This window comes from Aptenodytes patagonicus, chromosome 7 (genome assembly GCF_965638725.1).
Source record: "Aptenodytes patagonicus chromosome 7, bAptPat1.pri.cur, whole genome shotgun sequence".
NCBI lineage: Eukaryota > Metazoa > Chordata > Aves > Sphenisciformes > Spheniscidae > Aptenodytes > Aptenodytes patagonicus.
The window spans coordinates 18,112,445-18,134,594 of NC_134955.1; the positions used below are offsets into that span (position 1 = coordinate 18,112,445).

At 48.7% G+C, this 22,150-nt stretch overlaps 1 protein-coding gene across 1 annotated transcript in view; it reads right to left on the minus strand.

Annotated features, from left to right (window-relative positions):
• Window positions 1-5,278: 5,278 nt before the first annotated feature.
• CD81 (CD81 molecule) overlaps window positions 5,279-22,150 on the minus strand; it is a 36,638-nt gene continuing 19,766 nt past the window's right edge. Inside the window, exons 3-8 of the mRNA XM_076344180.1 lie at window positions 17,654-17,751; window positions 14,601-14,675; window positions 11,704-11,811; window positions 10,663-10,764; window positions 10,265-10,354; window positions 5,279-9,551 (exon numbers count right to left, since the gene is read on the minus strand). Coding sequence (XP_076200295.1) covers window positions 9,489-9,551; window positions 10,265-10,354; window positions 10,663-10,764; window positions 11,704-11,811; window positions 14,601-14,675; window positions 17,654-17,751 — 536 coding nt within the window. The 3' untranslated portion in view covers window positions 5,279-9,488. The remainder of the gene's footprint in view (window positions 9,552-10,264; window positions 10,355-10,662; window positions 10,765-11,703; window positions 11,812-14,600; window positions 14,676-17,653; window positions 17,752-22,150) is intronic.

Here is a 22,150-nt window from a genome sequence, read left to right on the forward strand (position 1 = left end):
AATTCTGTCTGAAAATGTTTTAATTGGTGTTGGCCAAAGATGCCTGATCTATTTTTTTCCCCTTCTTTCAGCGAAAAGTTTAAATTTTCAGTGGAAATATATTTCCCAAGTGGCTTCAATATTTAGCTTGTTTACCTGATGTTAAGGAAAAAAGAAAAGGCATGGTTTGCTGTGCCAGTGGGCTGCACCAGCATGGCCCAGCAGTCTGCAGGGCTCGTCTCCACCCTTTCCCCGGGCTCAGGCTCTCTTACTGCCTTGCCTGGCCCTGGCACTTCATCATTAAATTAAATCAATGCCTGCAAGGGGCCTGAGCCTCCAAAGATTGTGCCTTTACCTCTTCAGATCACCCTGCTCTGAGGGATTTGCTACAGGCCATGAGTATAAGCAAAGCTCATCTATGCCATCATTTTGCAACAAAAGAAGAAACTGCCATGTAACCCCACTTTGTCCAATTTTAGTGGTGCTTTAATTTTCCTCCCGTGGCATCCCAACCCTGCTGCATCACTGATTGCGTTGCCAGTGGGTGTGCTAGAGGTAAGGCTGCACCCACATCTGAGGAGACTTCACTGGATCCCTTCAAGCGGGGCCTCACTGTGAGTCACCCGTAATATAAACTGCAGCCACTTCATTTGCATTGTCAGTTTTTAAATACATACTTTTGCCTGCTGGAGTGTTGCTAACTATGGTAATTTATGAGACGAGGGCTGCGTTTGGAATACATTTGGCAGCAATGATGAGGTCAGCGCAAAACGTCTTCTGTCTGGCTGGAGTTGTGCTGTAGTTTCAAAACAACAGCTCTAGAGGTGTTTCCCTGTTTGGTGATTCTATTTTTTTTAATGTATACGCATATGGTAGTACAGTCACAGGCATTCAAATGGGCTCCTGGCTGGAGGGGGGAAGGGAGGAAAACATGAGTCCTCTGGTAGGTGAGCAGGAAGGGATAGGAGGCGGGTAGTAAACGGGCAAAGGGAGCCAAGAGTAAACCACTGATGAAGGCTACCAGCGCTGTGTAACACTGTCCAGGGTGCTGGGGACACACCTGATGTGAGTCTCTGAGGGTACTGAAGAGCAGACAAGAACATGCGGAGTAAGCAGTAGCATGCCCCATTTTTGTAAGGCTGGAGACAAGCAGGGTATGCCATGCACTGGTGCAAACAATGGCACTCTCGTTTTGAACGCTGGTTTTAATGCTAGACTAGGGGCTTAGAGGGGCAGAAGAGGGCTACACCACCTCCACCATCTCCATCACCTGTGGATGTGGGTGCCCTCAGAGACAAGCCCCATTCCTTCATTTCCAGAGGCTACAAGTTCTTGTTTTTTGCCTGGATGCCGTGTGTGTTGATGACCAAGGTCACCTTCAGAAGCTGGCTGTACCCTTTTTCTCCTTCCTGTCTTTTTGCAGAAGATTTAGTATCACAGACTGTGGAGAAATGGGGATGAGCTGCCTTTTCTCTGGTGGCTGAGAACAAGACGGTTTGCAGCGGTGGATATGCTGGTGTGTTGGGATTTTCGCTATTGCTTGGCAACAGCTGAAATAAAAATAATGAGTCAGACTCTGAAGACAAACAGATGGTAAAGCGTTTTCCCCTCGCTGGCATGAACTAAGGTGGCTTGAAGAGGGGTGGGGGGCTGGAAGGCGGATCTGAGCTGCAGCGCAGGACATCATCTAAGTGAGCGGGCCGCATCCGGTGCACGGGCTCTGAGGGGCCGGCTCCTTCGCAGACATCCCCACACGTCTGCGGGAAGCCAGCATGTCCCCACGTGTGGGGGCGGTGTGTGCAAATGCATACCAGTTTCAGCCCCGTTACTGGGCGCCTGGCGCTCCTTTCTTGCAAATAAATCTGTCGTTTGGCCCCCATCCGGTAACTTTCCGCTGCTCACTGGCAGGTTCCTGCTGCTTCTGTGCTCAGAGCATGGGGTAGGTGCCTGGCAGGGTCCGCTGGCCCCTCTCCTCACAGCTATAGGAAAGTGGCAGGTGATTCCCTAGCAGCCACCCAGATCCTGCAAGCCAGACAGAGCGATCGGATGCATTTTCACCATCTCCCGTGTCCAGAAGGAGTATGGAAGTTAGTCTGGTATGGCCACACGCAGCTGATGCTGGAGCTCCTGAGGTGAGGCAGGGAGGGAGAGGAGTATTTTTATTTTCCTGCGAGCAAAAAGCAAAAGCGCAGTAGGGACCACCGCATCCTTCTCTGCTGGGAGAAGGCAGTCACACCAAGCCAGAATGGGTACAGGCTGAAGGAAATAATTCAAATTGCCCTCTCCCATTTGCAGGAAGGAAAGCCTACAAATGGCCTTGAAATCCCCCATGGGGTGAGTTTCCAGGATTCAGTGCTTGACACCGCCTCTCTTCTACACCTGTTTTACTTTGCACTTTCATTTGGTCCTGACTCACCTGCAAGCAGGTTTGATTTATTCCAGTGCTGTTTACCCACATTGGTGCTTTTCCCCCTAAGGTAACTACATCAAATGAGTTCCCGTGGAGTGAGTTTTAATGCAGGCGGGCTATGAAGGTCTTAATCAACTTGATTCTTCACAATAACAATGTTATTGCGGGCCTGGAGAGGACCTGCAGGGAGAACCCGCAACCCCTTTTCTGTTAGAGACACTGCATGTGTGGCAGGGAACTGAAGTCACTTAAGAGCAAAATTAATACTCTACAATTATTTGAAATTTTAAAAAGAAACAAAAACAGTTGGGGGTCTCTGTTCATTTTGATTTAGCTACAGAATATTTGCACTAAAAAAGCCCTTCTCCTAATTCTTGCTTCTTTTTTTTTTCTTTCCTATCATTGGCCCTAGTATACCTGATACTAACAGCAGTAGCGAAGGGCTAAAAGAGGTCGTTGGAACCAGCTGAGGGCCTTGGAGTTAACATTAAGAAAAAACCCAAAACCCTAAAACTCCCCAGACCTCTTGTTAAAACATGATCTGTAGGAGTTTCATTAACCAACCCAACTTTGTAGCCAACACAGGGCTTTGCATTTAACACCACTAACCCTTGCCAGAGGAAATCTTACAGTTTACTCGCAGATGGCAGGCAGGGTGTTCTGTGTGCACCATCTCGCCTGGCCCAACACCAACACCTCTTTGGTACTCAGCAAAGCTGTGTTCTAACATGGGGGAATGCCCTAGTAAAGCAGGGCCAAGAAACACCTTTTTTTTTTAAAGGAAAATGTGTGATTAATTAGAAATGTTACTTGGAACTACTGGCACTTGAGCTGGGTCATCTAAACCCAGTCAGAAAAGCCAGGCGATCCACACTAGCATGCCTGACTGCAAAGTTTATGTACCCTCTAATGTATCTGCAAGTGTGAAAACAACGTGGGTTTCAGTTATGCAGCAGTTTTAGTGGCTGGGAGGTGTTTTCTGTTTGCTCCAGGTCCCTGGGCTCTGAAGTGAAAGCATCAGGCCGCCTGCATCAGACAAGCTGCCAGAGGTTGGCTGAAGAGCTCGCACCGGAACAGCGTTTCTGCGCCCTCCTGTTTAGGTTATGCCCTGTGCAAGCTAATCTGATGTTCCCCAGACTGAAACTGAGAGGAGTGGTCAGACAAAAATACACAGATTAACACCGCACCTCTAGTTCAACTGCACAGCATGGTACATATGGGATTTGGGGTTTCTAGCCTGGGTCTTTATCACTTAATCAAGAGCTGGTCAGGTAGTTAATTGTTTCCCTCTCCCCTTCGGCACCCACTGATGGCAGATGTTCCCTCACTGGGGGCTGTATTTCCACTCTCGCCTCCTCTCTGGTGCAGCCACAGCCTCCCAGCCCTACCCCGGTCCTGCCAGAGGTTGTTGCAATATTCACCTTTTTTTTTCCAGAACAGTTTCCTCTGTTGTCAGCAGCTTGCCCTGGAGCTGAAACTCCCTCCTCTGCCCTAACTGGAAGGGCCACGCTGCCATGCCCAGCGTGCTCTGAGGTTCAGAGCAGGAATGTGAGCACAGCCACTAACACATCCTTCATCACTGAGCCTGGCAAGTGGAGCTGGCAGACAGAGGGAGCGTGCAGCCAGGATCCAGCAGCGAGGGTGCTTTTCTCTACAGAAACCTCCACCATAAACAGCTCTTGCATGGGAGAGCTGGCTGTTTTTTTTCCCTCCTGTGGGAATATTGCAAATCTTTGTTAAAGCTTAGACAACCTCTTATTAGGGAATAGACATAAGCAATTTATACATGTTAGTTGCAGCTGTCTTAGTAGGAAACAATTAGGCACATTGCTACTTAGAACACAAACAGCCCAGAAGAGGCTTACAAAATAGAGCTCGCCAAAGCAAAAAATACTTCCAGAATGTCTCATTAGCAACAGCCTAGAGGGTTTTTTAAAAAAAAAAAAAACAGTTTGGGAGGAGGGAAGAAAAGAATTCCACTGGCAAAAATCCCAACTTGGTCCAGCTTAGAAAAATTCATGCTTGTATTTTTGTTTTGTGAAAACTGTTGTTTTGCAAAAAAAAAAAAAAAAGATTCCACAGTCATATTCCTAGGAATTGGAAGCCCACAATAAGGTCTCTAAGTGACTTTCCAAGTCCTTCAGACCTCTGGAGAAAAATGTTTAAGAGAAGCATAAGCCAGGCTTGTCAGTGCAATATGAGAATGGGCGGGCTGCAACCGTTCCACCCACCCCTTCCCCTCACAGTGGTTTATCCGCGTGGCCTCACATGCTCCTACACAGCAGGACTGCTGTTTTCCAAGAACAACCCATGTCTTCACTTAACAGCACCTTAAAGGGACCTGGTTTGCCCAGTCCTCTCCCAGCATCTCAGCTCAAGCATCACGTACAACTCATCTGTTTCGAGCACATCAGTGTTAATGTTCAGACCTGAGGTGCAAACAGAGGGGACTGCATTTAGGCAGGGAAGGTTTAAGATCTCAGCTATGCTTCCAGGCTGAGGTCCCAAGGCACACGCCCTGGATGCCAAATACACACTGTGCTTTGCCAGTTAGTTTCCACTATCATTTCTCCCCCTGTTGAACACCCGCCTGAGTCTGACCGTGACTCACATCAGCTTAATCCTAGCTCCAGAGGCAGGAATAATTTTATCCCCATCTGGAGCAACAACACAGCACCACAATACAAATGTTTTAAGGCATGAAGCAAAGAGCATCAGATTCATGGGAAACCACCTAGAGGGTCAGCTAAGGACTGCACTCCCTGCCGCCCCTTGCTTGAATACAAGAATGAGAGAAGCCTGTTCCCTTGGAAGACGTGGCAGAAATCTGTACGTGATGGAAAGAAACAAGATCTGACAACACATCATTAAAAATCCACTAACAAGGGGTTTGGCTTTGTTTCTTTTTTTATTGTTTTTAAATATCACTTTTTTTTTTTTCTTTCCAGAAGTCATTATGTCTGACTCCATTAACATTCAGGTAAACAAGTGAAAGAACAACAGATGGGCATGATCTTGTAGCACGGGCACAGCTGCTGGGCACAGGGCTTGCCTTTCTTTGCAGGAGCCGAACATCACTCTCCCTCGCCCAGCATTCCCTCCCTCTCCGTACCGGTATGGGCAATGGCTGGTGGCCGCCGCAGGACATTCCTGCTTCAAACGCAGCGAGAAGTCCAAGACAAGGCAGAGAAAGGCAGGCAGTTGTAGGATCACAGCACTTGGCCTCCCGCCTCACTCTCAGCCAGGCTTTCCCCTGATGGTGTGGAGGGGCAGGCGGTGGCAGCAACAGTGGCAGCAACGGTGGCATTACCCGACCATCTGCAAAAATCAGACCAGCTTCCGGCCAGATGTCAGCAGAGGGCATTTTGGGCCATTTTCCGTCACTTTAGGAGAAGACCCTTGAGTGTGCACAGTACTGCCACTGCAGCCCGCCCTGAATTTTAGCACAGTCACCCTATTTTGCAATCCACGTTAGCTCCCCCACAGCTGTGCCCCCCTTCCCTTGAGGGGGGGCACAATTGCAGCAGCCACTGCTGCCAGCAAGCAACCTTTTTGCCTTCCCTCAGCACCATTCTGGATGCGTCCCCAGCCCGCCTGCAGGCCCCCCTCCCAGAGGCTGGAAAAACCCATGCTGTTGAAGCCTGGTTCACAAAGCATCCTGGTGTTAAGGTTAACTGGTTGTAAAACTGCATGGTTCATCACACTATGCACACTATGAGAAATGTTTATTAAATTGATTTTTGTTTCATTTCTTTAAAAAAAAGGCAGAAAGAAGTTAAACACACTGCTTTGTGGCATGCTCCACAGTATGAAAAATCCCAAGCATTCAGTTAAGCTGTCAGCAGCTCTGTTTGACCTTTCGATACAGTCTTTGAACTTAGACCTGGACAGTTGACTCTCCTCCTCCCCACCTCAGCTCACAGCCATTTTCTCAGCTGTCACTACCTCCAGGAGGATGCTTCCCTGGAGAGGGAGGGGTTTGTATTTACAGCTCACAATTTCATCCTTTGTTTTTTGGGGGTGCGAGGGGAGCAGGACATGTTGCACACACAAATGCGCAAGTATTCAGGAGAGGGTCTGAGGCAGGGCAGGGGTCCTACCTAGTGTTTTTTTCCCCTTCACCTCAGCCAGCTTTGGGACCGACCAACTGGCAGAAGCGCCCTGTCGCTTTTGGATCCTGAGTGCTTGCAACAGGGTGAGTCCCCTCAGCCCTTCACAGCTTCCTCTCTAGTTTGTTTTAACTCAGGTCCAGCTTCGCAGGAGACCAGACTAGGGGAGACCCAAGTGGGTAGTTTTTTCTGTGAGGGTTTCTCAGCTACTTCATTGTTCTTAAGCATGACAGTTCTTCTCTGTCCCTCTTCTCCCAGGGCTGACCCCTCCTGCTACAGCTGATGACCATTCCATCGAACATGGGGACTGTCAGCTAGTAACTCTAAAGAAAGCATTACCCTCTCCCTGCAAAACTCATTCTGCCCCCTCCCACGACCTTCCCAGCCGCTGGCTGTTCCCCTCCCGCAGCACCTTTCCCACAGCAGCCACAGGGACAGGAGGTGGCCCAGGGAGCTGCCTCTGGAGCTCCCCACAGTGACAAGCCACCTCTGAAATAAGCCAGAGAACAAATTGCAGCCTGTGCAGGACGTGGTCTGAGCAAACATCCTGCTCTTCTTCCTCCCACAGCTCTCAGACTCCCTCTCCAAGTACCACTTTCTCCCAATTGCTCCTGCCTGGGACAACCCAGACCCCTAAAGCTACAGTGTCCAAGGACGTGTGTCTGATCTGCATCAAGACGCAGTCCGTCTTCAAACAGAGTTCCAGCTACATACATAGCATCAACTGAATACTGAACAATATCAAAAATACAGTATAAGGAAAGAAAACAGAATTGAAATGCTTAATGGCATATTTATACACATTTATCAACAGTCAACAAAAAAGGCGGCAAGTTACACATCCATTCTGTATGCTAACGATCCTGATGCACATATATGTAAACACACATGCTTGGTTGATGCATATACATATAGCCACATAACAGAGTAGATGACCTGAAGGAGCTATGCTGGGGAGCAGGGGAAGGGGCTACCTATTGCAAAACCTCGTCTCATTCTTGACGTGCACAACGTGGACATTCAGGGCAGTGTGGCTTTAAGGCTATTTCTAAGGCTGAATCTTTTCTTGTCCAACCCCTCAATCCGAAGTTCTGTTGAAGCACTTCCTCCTCTTACCCAGCACAACTTGATATATATATATATATTTACCTATATACTTTTTAAAGGCCCTATATACTAAAAGGCAGGAAGAAGAAAGGGGGGAGTGGAAGGGGGGAAAAGCCTCCGAATGGATCAGTTTGCCCCAGTGCAGGAATTTCCTATCCTGTAGCGGCAAAGGCCACGGCAGCCACGGGCAGTGGACAAGGTACTAGTTTAAAATGATCACGGGTCTCCCTCCCTATCCGATCTGAAGCTCTTCATTGCAACGAAGGGGGAGAGTGAAATACTTTAAGAAACAGAAATATTCCTGAAGTGGGGAAGGTGATCACTAGTTTCAACTCCTCCCCTTACCTGCTTCGAGGTGGCAAAGAGCTGAGAGATACTATCATTTCCAGCTCAAGTGCCCACACAGCTAAGGAAAAGGCTTTGCTTAAAAATATATATCTATAGAACTATACATATAGATCATCTTTTTAGAGACACTCTGATTTTATTACATAGCTCCTGGGTCACTCTCCCCCTCTATCTACATGGTAACGGAGTGGCATACAACAGAAGCCACGTACATCGAATTGGCAATCAAAGCTTACCAGGTCACAAGAAAGTGTTTCAACTGGTGCGATCTAAAATCCTGAATTCCCTTGCTTTGATAAGCTGATCTCCTGCCGTTGCTGTAACTGGAAGTGGAAGGTCTTAAAAATAAACTTTTTTTTTTTTTCCAAATCAGGTTATGACAATTTCCGAGCAATGTTACAGTGTGCGACAATATGCTATAAGTAAGGAAAATTTCATTGAACATGACAGTGATGCAAAGATGAAATTTTAAACATGTATGCATATGGCTGGGAACCCCCAAGTGTCACCCTGCAATACATAAATGCAGGATTTCTAAGGTTAAAGACTTTTTTTTCAAAAAAGTTTTCTTCTTTTTTCCAATACCATTTGTATGCAAGCATTAGCGTAACAGTGAAAACTTAGTACAGAACTAGACTCTCCCAAAAACATGTCTATAAAGAAACAGTAAAGGAGGTTAAAAAAGTGACTTAATTTTCAGTTTGTTACATTTGAAAAACTGGGACTAAAATTCCCCCCCAGCCACTGACCCTTTAATTTAACAAATCAATGGAAATGAGCCAATTTATAAAGTTACAGCTCCAAGAAAAAAACCCCACAAAAACAAAAAGCCAAAACCATCCCCACTCTTCAGAGAATAAAAAAAATTAAGCATGACTTCTGTTAAGGATTAACCTTGCGATGCAAACAGGTCGGAGAAGAACAACGCACCTGCGTTTCCCCCAGGACACATCGCACCCAGGTGACAGGGGCTGTTTCCTCTCCTCTCCTCTCTCCCAGGCTACTGGCAGTCAGCCAGGCTTCCCTACGGACAGCTTGGAAACGCCAGGGAGTGGGGGTGATGGTAGGAAAAGATGAGTACAAATGAACAAAAATGCTAAATCCTGCTTCAGCATCCAATTACATATATAAAAAAAATTGGTGTTGAAAAAGAGAGTAAAAACCAAGGCAAAATTTTCTGATAACAGGCTGCAGCCTTCTCCTCTGTACATCTTCCACCAGCGTTATTTCTGAGTTACAGGGGGTGGGGAAGGGGGAAGGAGGACTCGATCTCCTGCTACAGCAGCTTTCCCCATCACACAAAACTGATGTGTAACTAACTCAGCCACAAGGATACGGGAAAGTTTTATTTATTAAAAAAAAAAAAAGTACTTCAAAATAAAAATGATAAGTACTGTATGGTAATATTGGAAGTATTTATATACATAGTTGTCTTCGTCTTTTGTTGAAATGTCTCCTGGTCACTTGGTGGCACTTGGGGTCCCCTCTAGCGCCGTCTGCCCTGCTCCCCCCTTCCCCTCCCCAGCTCTCACGGCTCAGTAGATGGAGCTGTTCCTTATGCCACAGCACAGCACCATGCTCAGGATCATTTCGAAGATCTGTCGGGAGACACAGAGGCACCAGTGAGGTGCCGACCAGTAGGATGCAGGAGCTCCCCCCCGTCCCAAGGTCCCCCACTCCACATAAACACTCTCATGCCAGAGATAAGGGCAGAGATGCTGTCTTCACCACTGTTTTCATTAGGAGTTGGCCAATTTGAGATAAGATGATGTTCTCCCCTCTCTCGCTGGCAGCAGTGGTGGTATGCTGCAAGCCTCCTAGCTGCCAGCTACACAGCAAACGCTTCGAGATCCCTCTGGCATTACAGCCCAGCCTTTGCACAGGCGCTGGGTTACCAGCCCACGCCACCCACCGCTCACTGGAGAGCAAATGCACTGTGGCAAAGAAAGCAAATCCCTTCCCACTGCAGACCCCAGCGACAAAACACGGCGGCCTGAGAAACGAGCAGTTTTGGAGGCAGTGAGGAGGCTCAACAGTGTTCTGCCCTTCTGGATAGGGTTTCAGGTGCTCCTGGCTTTACTGCGCTCGCTGGGCACCTGCCCTAACATTCCAACCCCCCAGAAGGATGACGAAGCCCTTGGTCTCGCCACATCCCAGAGCAGCTGGGGTACAGAGGGCTGGTGCTGCACGCTGAGCCGCAGAAGCATCTGGAGGAGAGGGATGGATCCAGCCCAGCTGGAACAGGACTGAGGGACCCCGAGGTGGCTTTTCCCCATCCCACAACAGCAGGGCGCCGCGCAGTCATGCTTACCATGATCACAGCAACCACGATGGCAGCGATACCGATCAGGTACAGCTTCCCGGAGAACAGCTCGTCAATTTTTTTGTGGCAGTTTGAGGACTGAAGCAGAGAAGCACGCCGGTCAGAGAGCCTGCTTTCCCCTCGCCCACCCCTGGCACTCAGAAAGGCAGGTCTGCTATCCCTCAGTCCCGCTCGCGTTCCTGGGTCCTGGCTCTAGGACTTCCTACCAGACTTTACCCCTCCACGCCTGCCAGCCCCCTCAAGCAGTAACAGCAAAGGAAGAACCGATGATAACTTCCAACATCCCCAAATAAATGAAAACTCTACCCTTTATCTAATCCCCAAATTTCCCTGGCAGCTGAGTTTCCTTGCAGGAGCTGTGCTGAGCGAAGAGCAGCCATGCCTACCTCAAAAATGTTTTTCAGGATGGATTCCTTCTTTGGGCAGAGGTCGTCTCTCCACAGGGGAGTGATAGCTCCTACTGCGTTATCGGGACCACAGCAGTCCAGCTACATGGAGAAAGGAAAAAAAAACCCAACAAAAAAACAGCATTAGCAGACAACAAACACTCATGCAATGCTCTCCCCACCATTAAACATCCTTAAAGCCACCCAAAACCGAGGCGGCGTCTTGGAGGGGGAAACAAGGGAGGGGAAATAACTCTCCAAATTCGATTTTTTTTTTTCTTTCCATGCAATGCAGCTGCTTCCTACAATAATCCCAGACAGGTCTGGGATTGCTATCCTGGAGGAGAGTGAGCCCAACTCTCTCCAGAGATTTTGTTTCCTGCTGAGCAGAGGAAGTATTGGGATTAGTTCCTCAGAGCAACATTTTTCCTTCATTGAATTTTACTTATATCAGGGGTGCTGAGGTAAATGAAAAGCAACTTAATTAGCTCAGGCCAGACTTCCCAGCACAGTGCGAAGGACAGAATTTTGAAGAGGGCGCAACTCTGTTTCTTGATATGTAAGAACAGCAAACTTGACAGGCTAAGACCTGCACGCAGCATCATCTGCTTTAGACCCTGCTTTTCCCACTCGTTTTACTGACCCCCATTTTTAATTCTCTTTCCTCCCACATTCTCATTTCCTCTGGCTGCAAAAAACTCCTATGGAGAGGAGATTTCTTCATAGAGCTTGGAAAGCAGGCAGCAAAATCCCAGTGCTGAGAACACATTTGATCCAGTTTGTTCCTAAACATCAAAAAATCCAGCACTGCCTTCATTCCCTGCCCGAGGACTTGTAGTTCAACTTATTGCCTCTGCCTTGGTGGGGAGGATCAGTCTATGCACAGCGACAGTCGCTCCTCACCACTTACCCACTAACAAGCCACATGCAGAAGTTAACCGGGTGTAATTCGCAGCATGCAGGATCCTATCCATCAGTGGTTTCTTTGGCCAACTGCACGTAGCCTAAGCAGAGCGTGCAGCAAGACCGCCGACGTCTTACCGTTTCATGAAAGGTCTTCACTACAGCCTTCCCGTTGTTCATATCTGATTCTGCCATGAGCGCTTGTTGAAATGCTTGATCGTAGAACTGCTTCACATCTTTGGCTATCTAGGAAAGACAGGGGAAAAAATCCCTTTCAGCCAGAGGAGAAGGAGGAAACCCACTCAGCAGATGTGCCTGAAGGGGACAGGTTCCCTCTAATGGCACTCACAGGTAGATAAGCAGTTTTTTAAATAGATTTGGACCCTGTTTATTTGCACAGGTGCATGAAAAAAGGCCTGTCTTTCATAGGGCTCAAGTCCCTCCAGCGGTAGTGTGTTAAGAGCAGCAAATATTAAGAACCTCATCCACCAGCCAGCAGGTTCCAGCCAACGCTATCCAAGTGCTCCATGAGCTCTCTCTAGCAGGCAAAGGCAGCCAAGGCCCGGAGGGCGAACCACAAGATCTGAGATAGCCTTCAGCCCGCATGGATTTGCTGTTAAGGCTCAGGAATGCAGAAATGGCTTGTTCTGAACCACCCGACACATGGAGACAAAGCAAGCAGGCAACACGTTTCCCACCGAGGCTGCAGAGGCAGGACACACTGGGGAAGTCAGGAGGAGGTGGGGTGCGCAAGCAAGGCCATCTGTAGGTATGGGCACCTCAGCTGACTCTCTGGCTCTGAGGGGATGGCAGGAATTTGGGCGAGACTGCACACTAAAGCCTAGTGAGGCAGCTCATTTGGTCAGGAAGCTTAGGTGCTTTTAGATGGATGTCAAACTCTGGCTGGGTCCCTACCTGGAGCCGAGCACCCCCATCCTGTAAATGGTTATATGAAAAGTCTCATCCGTACTCTAGCCCTGCCACCTGGGCTGGTAAACTGCAGCCACCCATGGGGGTCTGCTCCACAATGCAGAAAACCCCTCATTTTCAGGGAAACTGGCCTTGTGGCTTCTCCTCTAGCACCCTCCAATAATTTGGGAGAGACAGATGAAAGGAGGACAGGCAAGAGAAGCAAAAGAAAAAAATACGAGCAAGTATGAAAGGGAAAACGCTTTCCAGAACATCTGCTCTTGGCAGCGCAGGCTGGATTAGCACACAAAAAAAGAAACTGAAGCAAGAAGAAGCGTGATTTCAATCAATTATCCCAGCATTTCTCTGGCACTGCTCAAAAAAGTTTGCTTTGGAGGGCGATGTTCTCCGGTCAAACCATTTGATTCTGGTACATGGAAAAAAATAAAATAATAATCCTACTTCTTGCCTCCCCATCCTGTATCTAAAGCATCTCCAAGAAGGCAGGCTGAGGCATAGACTGCCTCCAGCTTCGTGGAAGAGCATCCTGTGCCCGTGTGATAGGAGATGACTGTCCCCCCAAGGGGCTGAAAACCCAGGTGGAATGGAGTCCCCACTGGGAGCAGCTCTCGGTGGCTGGGATCATTCAGCACCTCCTTCCCAGCCCATGTTGCTCCTGAGATGTCCCCAACCGAGGCAGGGAGAAGCAAGCCACCTGCCTTGTGAGTGGGGACTTCCAAACAGCCCATTCATCATCAAGGCTGCAAAAGCAGCCGAGGCCAACAGACTGCCACTGTTCACTTTAAACTGCAAAATTAATTTTAGGGGCTGAGGTCATCGCTCTTGTATTGGCAAATCCTGAATTTCTCAGCTTTATGCTCTGATGGCCAAGCATCTTCTCCCCAGCATGGAAAGCAACAGCCATGGGGTCCCTTCTTACTCAGGCTTCACTTTTCTTGCTGTCGGTTCAGGCGTGCGTCTTGGAGTCTTCAGGATTCACAAACTAACATCTGCAGGAGGCACAGCCCCTCTGCAAAGGTTAATTAGCTTGCCAAAGTTGCTAGGAAACAGCACCCTGCCTGCATAATAACATGTTTAGCCACGGAAGAGTTTATTCTGGTGAAGTCATGCTCTCTCTGGTGAATGACTACAAGGGTGTTCCCATTCACAGCCGAGCTGGTCATCTGTGGCCTACATGCATGTGAAAGCTGAGCAAGCCACCACCTACTTACACAGCTGGCTTACGTCTCTTAGTAAAGTAAACACATTTCCTAGTCTGCCAGAGAGTCTAACCTTGGCTTTGAGCACAAGCAGTCCCCTTCTCTCCTCCAAACCCTCGACGGCTGAGCGATCAACACCCAGCCCGCTGCTTGCTGCAGCATGGCCATGTTTCCCATACACTGATAGTATTGCTCTTCAAGACCAAACTCTGCATGTGTGCAAGCACATGTGACCGTAGTGAAGGGAAGGTGAGCAGAAAGGGAAGGTGAAAAGCTGCAATTTTCAGTCCTATCCATTAGCTAACCCCCTCCAGCCAGAGGACTTCATCCAAGCAGTCCCTAGCAGGGGCCTAGGACAGACACAACTTCTACCCCTCACGCGTGCACAGCGTATTCATCAGCAGCAAGCTCAGTCCTGGCAGACGAACAGCCCAAAGTGGGTTATATGATACCGGCAAAGAGCAGGAAGCGTCAAGCAATCCCATTAATGCAGACGCAGGCTCTCCCCGTATGGTATTCCTTCCCTTCGGGGTCACACGGCTGGGTTCACTCTTTGGCACCTAGGACATGCAGATGGCTTTCCTTCATGACTTCACACATGAATCAGCTCACACTGTGACTGACAGTGTGGCAGCAAGGAGGAGACCCAAGCAAGACGGGGCTATTTTTATTCCAGGCATTGCACTATATACCATAAGGGGTAGCTGCTACCATCAAGTGCTCACATTTAAAGTTCATCAGCCCAGCCAAGAGGAGTCAGGTGACCTGCCCAGGTCACACAGCTAATCCAAGCCCCCATGACTCAGTCTGGGAGCAGCTTGTGAGCAAAACAGCTCGTGCCAGGATCTGCTGTGGTTCTGCCCCAGCCTCCCAGTCCCACAAATGCAGGTTTCGGAGTCATCTTACTTGGTCTTTGTTGACAAATCCCCAAATTCCAGCCGCAACTTCGCAGGCAAACAGGATCACCAGGCAAGTGAAGAACTGCAGACAAATCAAGAGACGGACACTTAACATATTTGGCTACAGGCAAAAGCAGCAATTAGGTGGGTAGAAGTGTGGAACAGCAGTTCTACTGATGGAGATCAGAGCAAGGTGTTGCCCGACTTCAAACCATTTTATCTCTCATACACACGCTTAGCCCAAACACATTTTCCTATAACTCATCGGAAGCCACCCCATGTCCAGACGTCCCACTGGGATGGCTGAGCGGGGATTAGCAGGGCCCTTCCCACACAGGGACTGGCAGGGATGAGGATGCCCTGTGCACCACAAGACACGTTGCTCCTCTTCATGCACCTGCAGGACCATCCAGACAAGCTTCTTGCTCTGCCACAGATGCTCTGAGGATGGGAATTGCCAGTGCAGGGTTAAAAGCACATTTCAGCTGCTGAGGAGCTGCGGGGCATCAGGGTATGATTTATGGCCAATTCTCTTGGCATCCACAGCCCTGCAAGGCTTCTGCAGTTTTTTGCATAAATACTAACACTGATGATCTTCCACAGTCCCACCCTGTTCGTGCAATTCCAGCACCCCTCCTTGCCATCCCCCCAAAGCCTCCCTCCATCCTTTTGTTCAGATCCTGGGAACACGTTGTGACAGTCAGTCTGTTAGACTGGGAATGGGAAGCTGTAAAGCTCATACATCAGAGTCAAGTGGGAAGGCGCAGACAGGCATGCTCCACACGCAGCCAACATTACCTCTGTGACAACATCACCCTCAGTGACTTCTTCCCGAGAAAAGCCCCAACTGGGAGAGTTGCCATGGAAGTAAAGAAGCAAAAGAGGTGAATGCAGTCAGGGGAAGACACAAAATCATGGTACGAGGCGGGACAACAGCTCCTGGATTCTGGGCAGTCTCTGTTCCAGACACATTCAGGACATTTTCTTCAACAACAGAGGAAACGGGAGTTTCCAGAATGATGCTATGACCTGGCTCTCATGTGCAAGAGCAAAGGGTTATCAGCAAAATGGAAACAGGACTACTCACCTGACAGCAGGAAAGGACTTCCAACATCCTTGTCCAGTCCCAGAACAATGAACTGCTATTTAAATACCTATCTATCCCTGGTTCTCCAGGAACATCTTTAGGGGACTGGGTCCCACATCCTCCCCAAGGAATCACATCACCCTAAATCATGGGTGCAAGGCCACTGTAATTCTCTGGTTAAGGACTAGGGTTCACTCTTGCAGTGGTTACCCTCCAGTGAAGGATGGCTCATTTATCCCAGATTTGGAGGTACAACGTCCTGCAGACTCAGTTCTGCTGGCTGGCTGCAGAACATCAGAGATGCAGCTTGACGCTATGGAAACATGGCGGTGTTCCTGGCCTGGTGTTTGGATGTGCCCCTGCCCCTTCCCAGGGAGCAGCCCCGCTCCATGCCAAGCGGCTCCCTCCTGCCTTCCTTGGGTCTCACCACTTGGCCTCCATGCTGCCTTCAGCACAGGATTTTGATAGCGTGGAGGTTCCTGGTACTTTCCCGTTTTGCAATAAGCCTATAGTCACTCAATCAGCTGGCTGCAGGAGAGCGGAGAGCGGCTGCTTCCCTGCAACACCCTAAGGACACTGCCTGGAAATGTCCTTGGAGCACGGTGGGAGCTTTGGCCAGTGGAAGGCATCATTACAAGGTGTCTCCAGCCTTCTCTTGACAAGCCAAGGTGTGAGCAAACATGGGCAGCGCACAGCAGCTAGAGCTGCTAATTTCAGCCAAAGCAGCCGGTTTCCCTGTCAGGCCTCAGGTACGTTGTACCATCTGCCCTTCTAATCCTCTTTCCAACTTCAAAAGGGAGTGAGGGGTAATTCAGGTTCTGTAATCGCTTACATTAACAAAAAAAGATAATCCAAAGCTGCCAGACCTCCCTACAACAACCCCTGTCGGATTTGTGCACTGGCTCCTCCTATTCTCAGCAGCAGTGATAATGCCTGCAAACTCCTACAGCAGCTCTCATCCACCGACATTCAGAAGTGCTTTATAAAAGCTGGTGAGAAGCACCCCCTTCTTACTGGGAAACAGAAGCAACTAGAGGAGAAGCCATCTGCAAGAGCGAGGGAAAGCAGCTCCATTTCCCTCTGTCCCAGTTGAATCCACACCCATGGGTCACTACACCACCACGAAGAATCTTCCAGCCCAACGAAGCCAAGTGCTAGAAAGTCCTTCCAATTTTTTTTTTTTTATGTTTTACCCCTCCAATTTTTTTTTTTTTTTTGCACTGACTTTAAAGCTGAACCACATGTGAGAACTTGCTTTAAATAAATGGGTCTCCCTCACTCCCAAGACAAAGGCTTTTGGTGTGGCTACAGTTTATACAATTAAGCTCATCCCGTGCCAGGAATCCCGAGCTGCTGCCTCACATCAAGGACGCCTGTAGCACTTCAGTAATGGATTTTCCAGGATGCACCTAGACGTCCTCACTAAGATATTGTGGGAAATCTTTGCTGTTTCCTTGTCCAAACAGATAAAAATAGTAGATGATTCCTTAAAAGAACCAGAATCACCACAGGCAGCCTTGAAACGGAGTGAAGGGGGAAGCTGCAGGGGACATCAGGTAAGAAAGAGAATTTAGTGGGTGCTTGGTAAGACAGCCAGACCATAGCGGGGAAAAAAGCATGGGGGGGTGTTTCACATAGAGAAAATGAATCTCCAAGAAGCCTGCTGTTCGCACCTCTTCTGCTATGCTGCTGGCTTCAGCCTCTGTCCTGCAGCCAGGCACAAGCAGGAGCTTGCAGCATGCCTGCCAGCTCAGCTGGAGCTCCAGCATGCCCAACAGGGATGCCCTTGGCCAAACAGCGCTGCCTTGCTCCTTGCAGAGGTCAGCTAGTTCCCACCTATGTGCTCACGCATCCTCCCAGCCCCGTTTGTTGCAAAAGTTGCCAGCAAGGGAGGCACGGCTGTGAGCCACCCGGCAGGGCCGTGGCAGGGCCATCACGGTGCCAAGTGGCATCCAAAACTTTACACCTCTTACCGTTCCCAAAAGGCACTGAGACTCCTGAATAGCACCGTAGCATCCCAGGAACCCCACAAACATCATGACGGCTCCGACCGCAATCAGGATGTAGATTCCTGCAAGGAAGAGCAAGAGGCAAACGCATTACTGCAGAGCTTTGTATGGCAGCACCCTAGCGCCTGGCCAGACATGCTGGCTCCCCGGGGCCGCTAATTAGGGGTGTGCAGAATTAAGGCCTAGGAGATATGAGTAGGGGTGGCGGCAGACATAATAGAACAATACAACATACACGAGTCAGATCTCAAAGTGTTTGAAGCTGCTAACACCAAAACTTAAAAACCCCATCACCCCCAAAATCGGAGGAAACGCAGAGAGCTCGAGCAGTAATAGGCAGAAGATGTAGCAGGCAAGACAAAGGCTTTTCAGCATCCTCAAAGCTGCAGTATGGGAGTTCCCATGGCATACATACTGTTTTAAATAATTAAGCAGAAGAGATGAACATTATTAGTTAGCATATCTTTAAAAATAAAGAGTAAGACATATGGTTTATTTATATTAAACATCATACAAATATTTATCCAGCTAACATTTTAAAGACAGATGAGCCACAAAACTAAGGGAAAAGCACTGATTAAGCATCTAATTTAATATAATCTGGCTTTTGTTTGTTATAGATTCTTCTACAGAGAGGAAGACATTTTTTACTTCAACTTACTAAATTTGCACAGTCAACTTACTCCATAACTAGTTCAAAGCTTGGAAAATAGGCATTGGGGGTTTATTCATTCAGGAAACAAGAGCTTAGCTCAAGGGTCAGGTCTGCTGCCACTAGTAATCACCATGGTCTCACCAACCATGAGAGTGGTGAGACCATGGTGATTACTCAGCCAAACGCTACCAGCTCAGTTAAATTTGTTTCCTTTTCCAAAAACCCAGCTTTCTCCTGATGTATCCTGTATATTTAGTGCATTTTTGGTTAACTAATATTCTCAAGTATTGTGGTTCTACTACTTTGTAAGTGAATCCTACTTTCGATCCAAAAACAATTTGACACATGCAAAAAAATAATCAAAGAAATAATTACAAATGAGGCAAGACTGCAGTCACCATTTTTAACTGACAGTGAGGAAAAAAAAAAATCAGGATGAGAATAAATGTACAAGGGGCATCCCAGAGGTTAACAGCAATACAGTGCATCTTGGTAGTGCCTGGGGGACACATCCCTTCAATTAAATGTTTTCTTTTGCTACGAGTCAAAATGTTTTTATAGTTATTAATCAGTCTGTCAACTCCCCTTTAGGAACAGCACTAAAGTATAAACAGAGCTCACGATTAAAACTGCTTGTACATGCCCATTGTGTTTAAGGTTTTTCTTATCTTTGTAGCTTTTAAACAACTTCTGATAATTAAAGTGCAAAGTCTAAAGGGCATGCGCTGAGAGCAGAGTTAAGCCAAGTTAAACCCTTCTCTAAAAAAACAGATACGTAATAACGGTCTCGACTTGTTTAAAATCCCCTTACGGACATGTCAAACTTGGGAAAGGGTCAACTTTGGCTCCTGCTTCTTCCCTCTTTAAAACAGAAGTCACCAGCACCCAAACAACATAAGCGCCAACGCAAGGGCCAGCTTGGTGAGAGGCGGCAACGGAAACACCACCCCAGCAGCCCTGGTGTTGGGACCCTCCGGACGGTGTTTCTCACCAGCACCGTGCTCACACAATGCCTCCCGCTATATTTAGGCACTGCAGGAGGGAGGAAGCCAGCTGCAGGGGAAGCGCCAGCACAATGGAGCGCGCTGACCCCGCAGGAAGCCCCTCTTCACAAAACCTGACGGGCTCTGTGGCCAGTGACACCAACATCCTCGTGGCAAAGCTGCCAGCAGAAGGAGGAAAAAAGCATGAGTTGCACCTCCTGATGCAGATCGAAGGGGCTTCAGCAGCACCCCGTAGCCACAAAAACCCAACAGGCAATTGGGCTGCTGAAGCTCCCTAAGAGGGGATGGGACACCTCCTTGCTTGAAGGTGCGAAGAGAGGGGAAAAACAAAGCAAAAGAAACCCCCCAGTAGAGTTTCTTGGAAAGGAAAGGCCAGCAGTTAAAGTTTTGCAGGCCTTCCTGAAGCAGAATTAGGTGATTTTATCCCAACGGTTGGCAATGACGTGGGGTGGAGGGACCGGCGGTGGCAGCCGGGCAGAGAGCCAGCATGGTGAGCAGTGCGCTGGGATGTGTGTGGGGAAGCGGGGCCCCAAAGGGGATAGAGGTGATGGGAAGGCATGAATGCATCCTGCAAAATGAAGGCTGTCTGCTGGACGCCTGCCAAGCTCCAGAGAGACTGATGGAGATTTTTGGGCTACATAACTGCTGTTTCAAGAAGAACAATGTATCAGTAGTGTTCTCTCAAATAAAGATCTGCTTATTGTCACCAGAATCTGCAAATGCCCAAGAACCAGCCCTCACCACTCCCACTTGTACCAGTGATGCTGCTGGTTTAGGTTTTCAACCCAAACTGCATCAGGTTTTTCCATCTTACAGTCTTGGGTGGCTCCACTGGAGAGTCTTCATCACAAGTCCCTCTGAGAAAATCAACTTTGCTCATCCCCGAGTGCAGCAGCTTCTGACCTCACATTAGGTCAGCAGAGAGAAGACAGAGCTGGGCTGGGGGCAAGTCATTTCAACGTCTGAGAAGTCACCATTCATGCTAACCACCCCAGTAGATGGGTAACAGGCAGATGCAGCACATCTGGAGACCAAGCAGCATGGTGCTGCAGGGACCCCAACGACCAGGTCACTCCCACGGATGGACAGAAGATTTTATTCTCAAATTCTTTCAAATAAACACTGAAGGAAACTTCAGGCTGAACAAACATAGCCAGGAGATCACAGAATCATAGAGCAGCCCAGGTTGGAAGGCACCTCAAAAGATCATCTGGTCTAACCTTTTGTGAGAAAGGGAGCCCAGGTGAGACTATCTAGCACCCTGTCCAATTATATCTTGAAAGCCTCCAGTGATGGGGAGTCTACCATAGCCCTGGGGAGCTTGTTCCAGTGAATAATTGTTCTCACTGTAAAAAACGTCTTTCTTATATTGAGATCATCAGGAAAACATAGGAGCCACTGGCGGCTAGGAAAGTTTTGCTCTGAAAACCAGGAGATAACAAGCCCAGCGAGAACCTCAACTGATGGAGGAGACTAAGAGGAAACAGAGACATTTGCCATTTTATAGAAGTCTTCCAGAGGCCTCTGTACTTGCTTCTTGCTGGGATTTGTGCAGCTTCAAAAAAACAAAACCAAACCCGACCTGCTGAACTCCCACCCCAGACAGGCTGTGCAGACCTTGGACAGACAAGGAGGTCCCAGCTTCCCGCTTCTCTCCGCTCAGGCTTTGCCAACTCCTTGCCAGAGCCAGTGCTGCTGTCAAGCAAGCAAACAGCAAGAAGTAAAGGAGGGAAGGGAAGAAGACGTGCACCACGTGTGGTTTCCTGACCGGAGCTCAGTGGATGTGACCGGTGGGGTGGGAGCCGCAGGAACATGCAGCCAGGCAGGGGAGACAGCGGCGATGACTGGCCTGAACTCTGAAAACCACAAAAAACCCTGGAAGGCTTTTGGGATAAAGGCCAGCTTCATTCCCAGGCACAAACAAGTGAGTGGCTGTTACGGAGTCGCCTTTTGTTACCGAGGGCCAGAGCACTACAGCCTCCTGGGAGGCAATGGAGTGGGACTCTGCTCCGGAGTTTATTTAAAAACAAGCACAAAATATTTAATGCAACAATAGTGTCTTGTACGATGAATGCTAGCGGTGTTTCTCCATGGAAATGCCACGCTGAAGGCTGCAAAAGCAAACGAAGGCAACCAAAACGCCCTACCACACGCTTTGGATGGTGTTTGTTTTCCCACACCCATCCTTCCCCTCAAGGGACAGGGCCGGTGGGGGGTCTCTGCCTCCAGACTGGGTGCCAGGCAGCTGGGGGGCTATTTCACGGCAATCACAGCCCAGATGGGAATGACCAAGCTCTTTTCCCAGAAAGCAGCCTGACACATCTTAGCTTTCATTCCTGGCAGACAGCGAGGATGACAGCCAGCATGGTTTTGGACTCTGTGTCTGTGAGCAAGGCACCTGTCATCCCCATCCTGAATGGCACATTATCCACCTTAAAGCCAGAGGAGACTTCCCCCCAGCCCAAGCCTCCTCACTATTTAAGCATCAGAGGTGGGATTAACTCCTGCTAGCCTGTCCTGGGTATGAAACTTCACCAAAGCAGCATCCGCTCCTTCAGGGCTCCACCCAAACTGGCACAATTCTGCATGAGCAAGGCTCCATCTGCCTTTCGCATGCCACTTCCCAGCTCATTTGTATTGCAGCTTTCTCAGCGGTTTTAAAACAAGAAATGCTGTTTGCCATAAACAAAAAATAAAATCAGAGAGGTATAAAATGCAAACCGCAGTGCCTACAGTCATGCTGCTCCATCCAACGGCAGCAGGAGATAACCCTGGAAATAGCCAGAGCTGCAGCAACAGGTA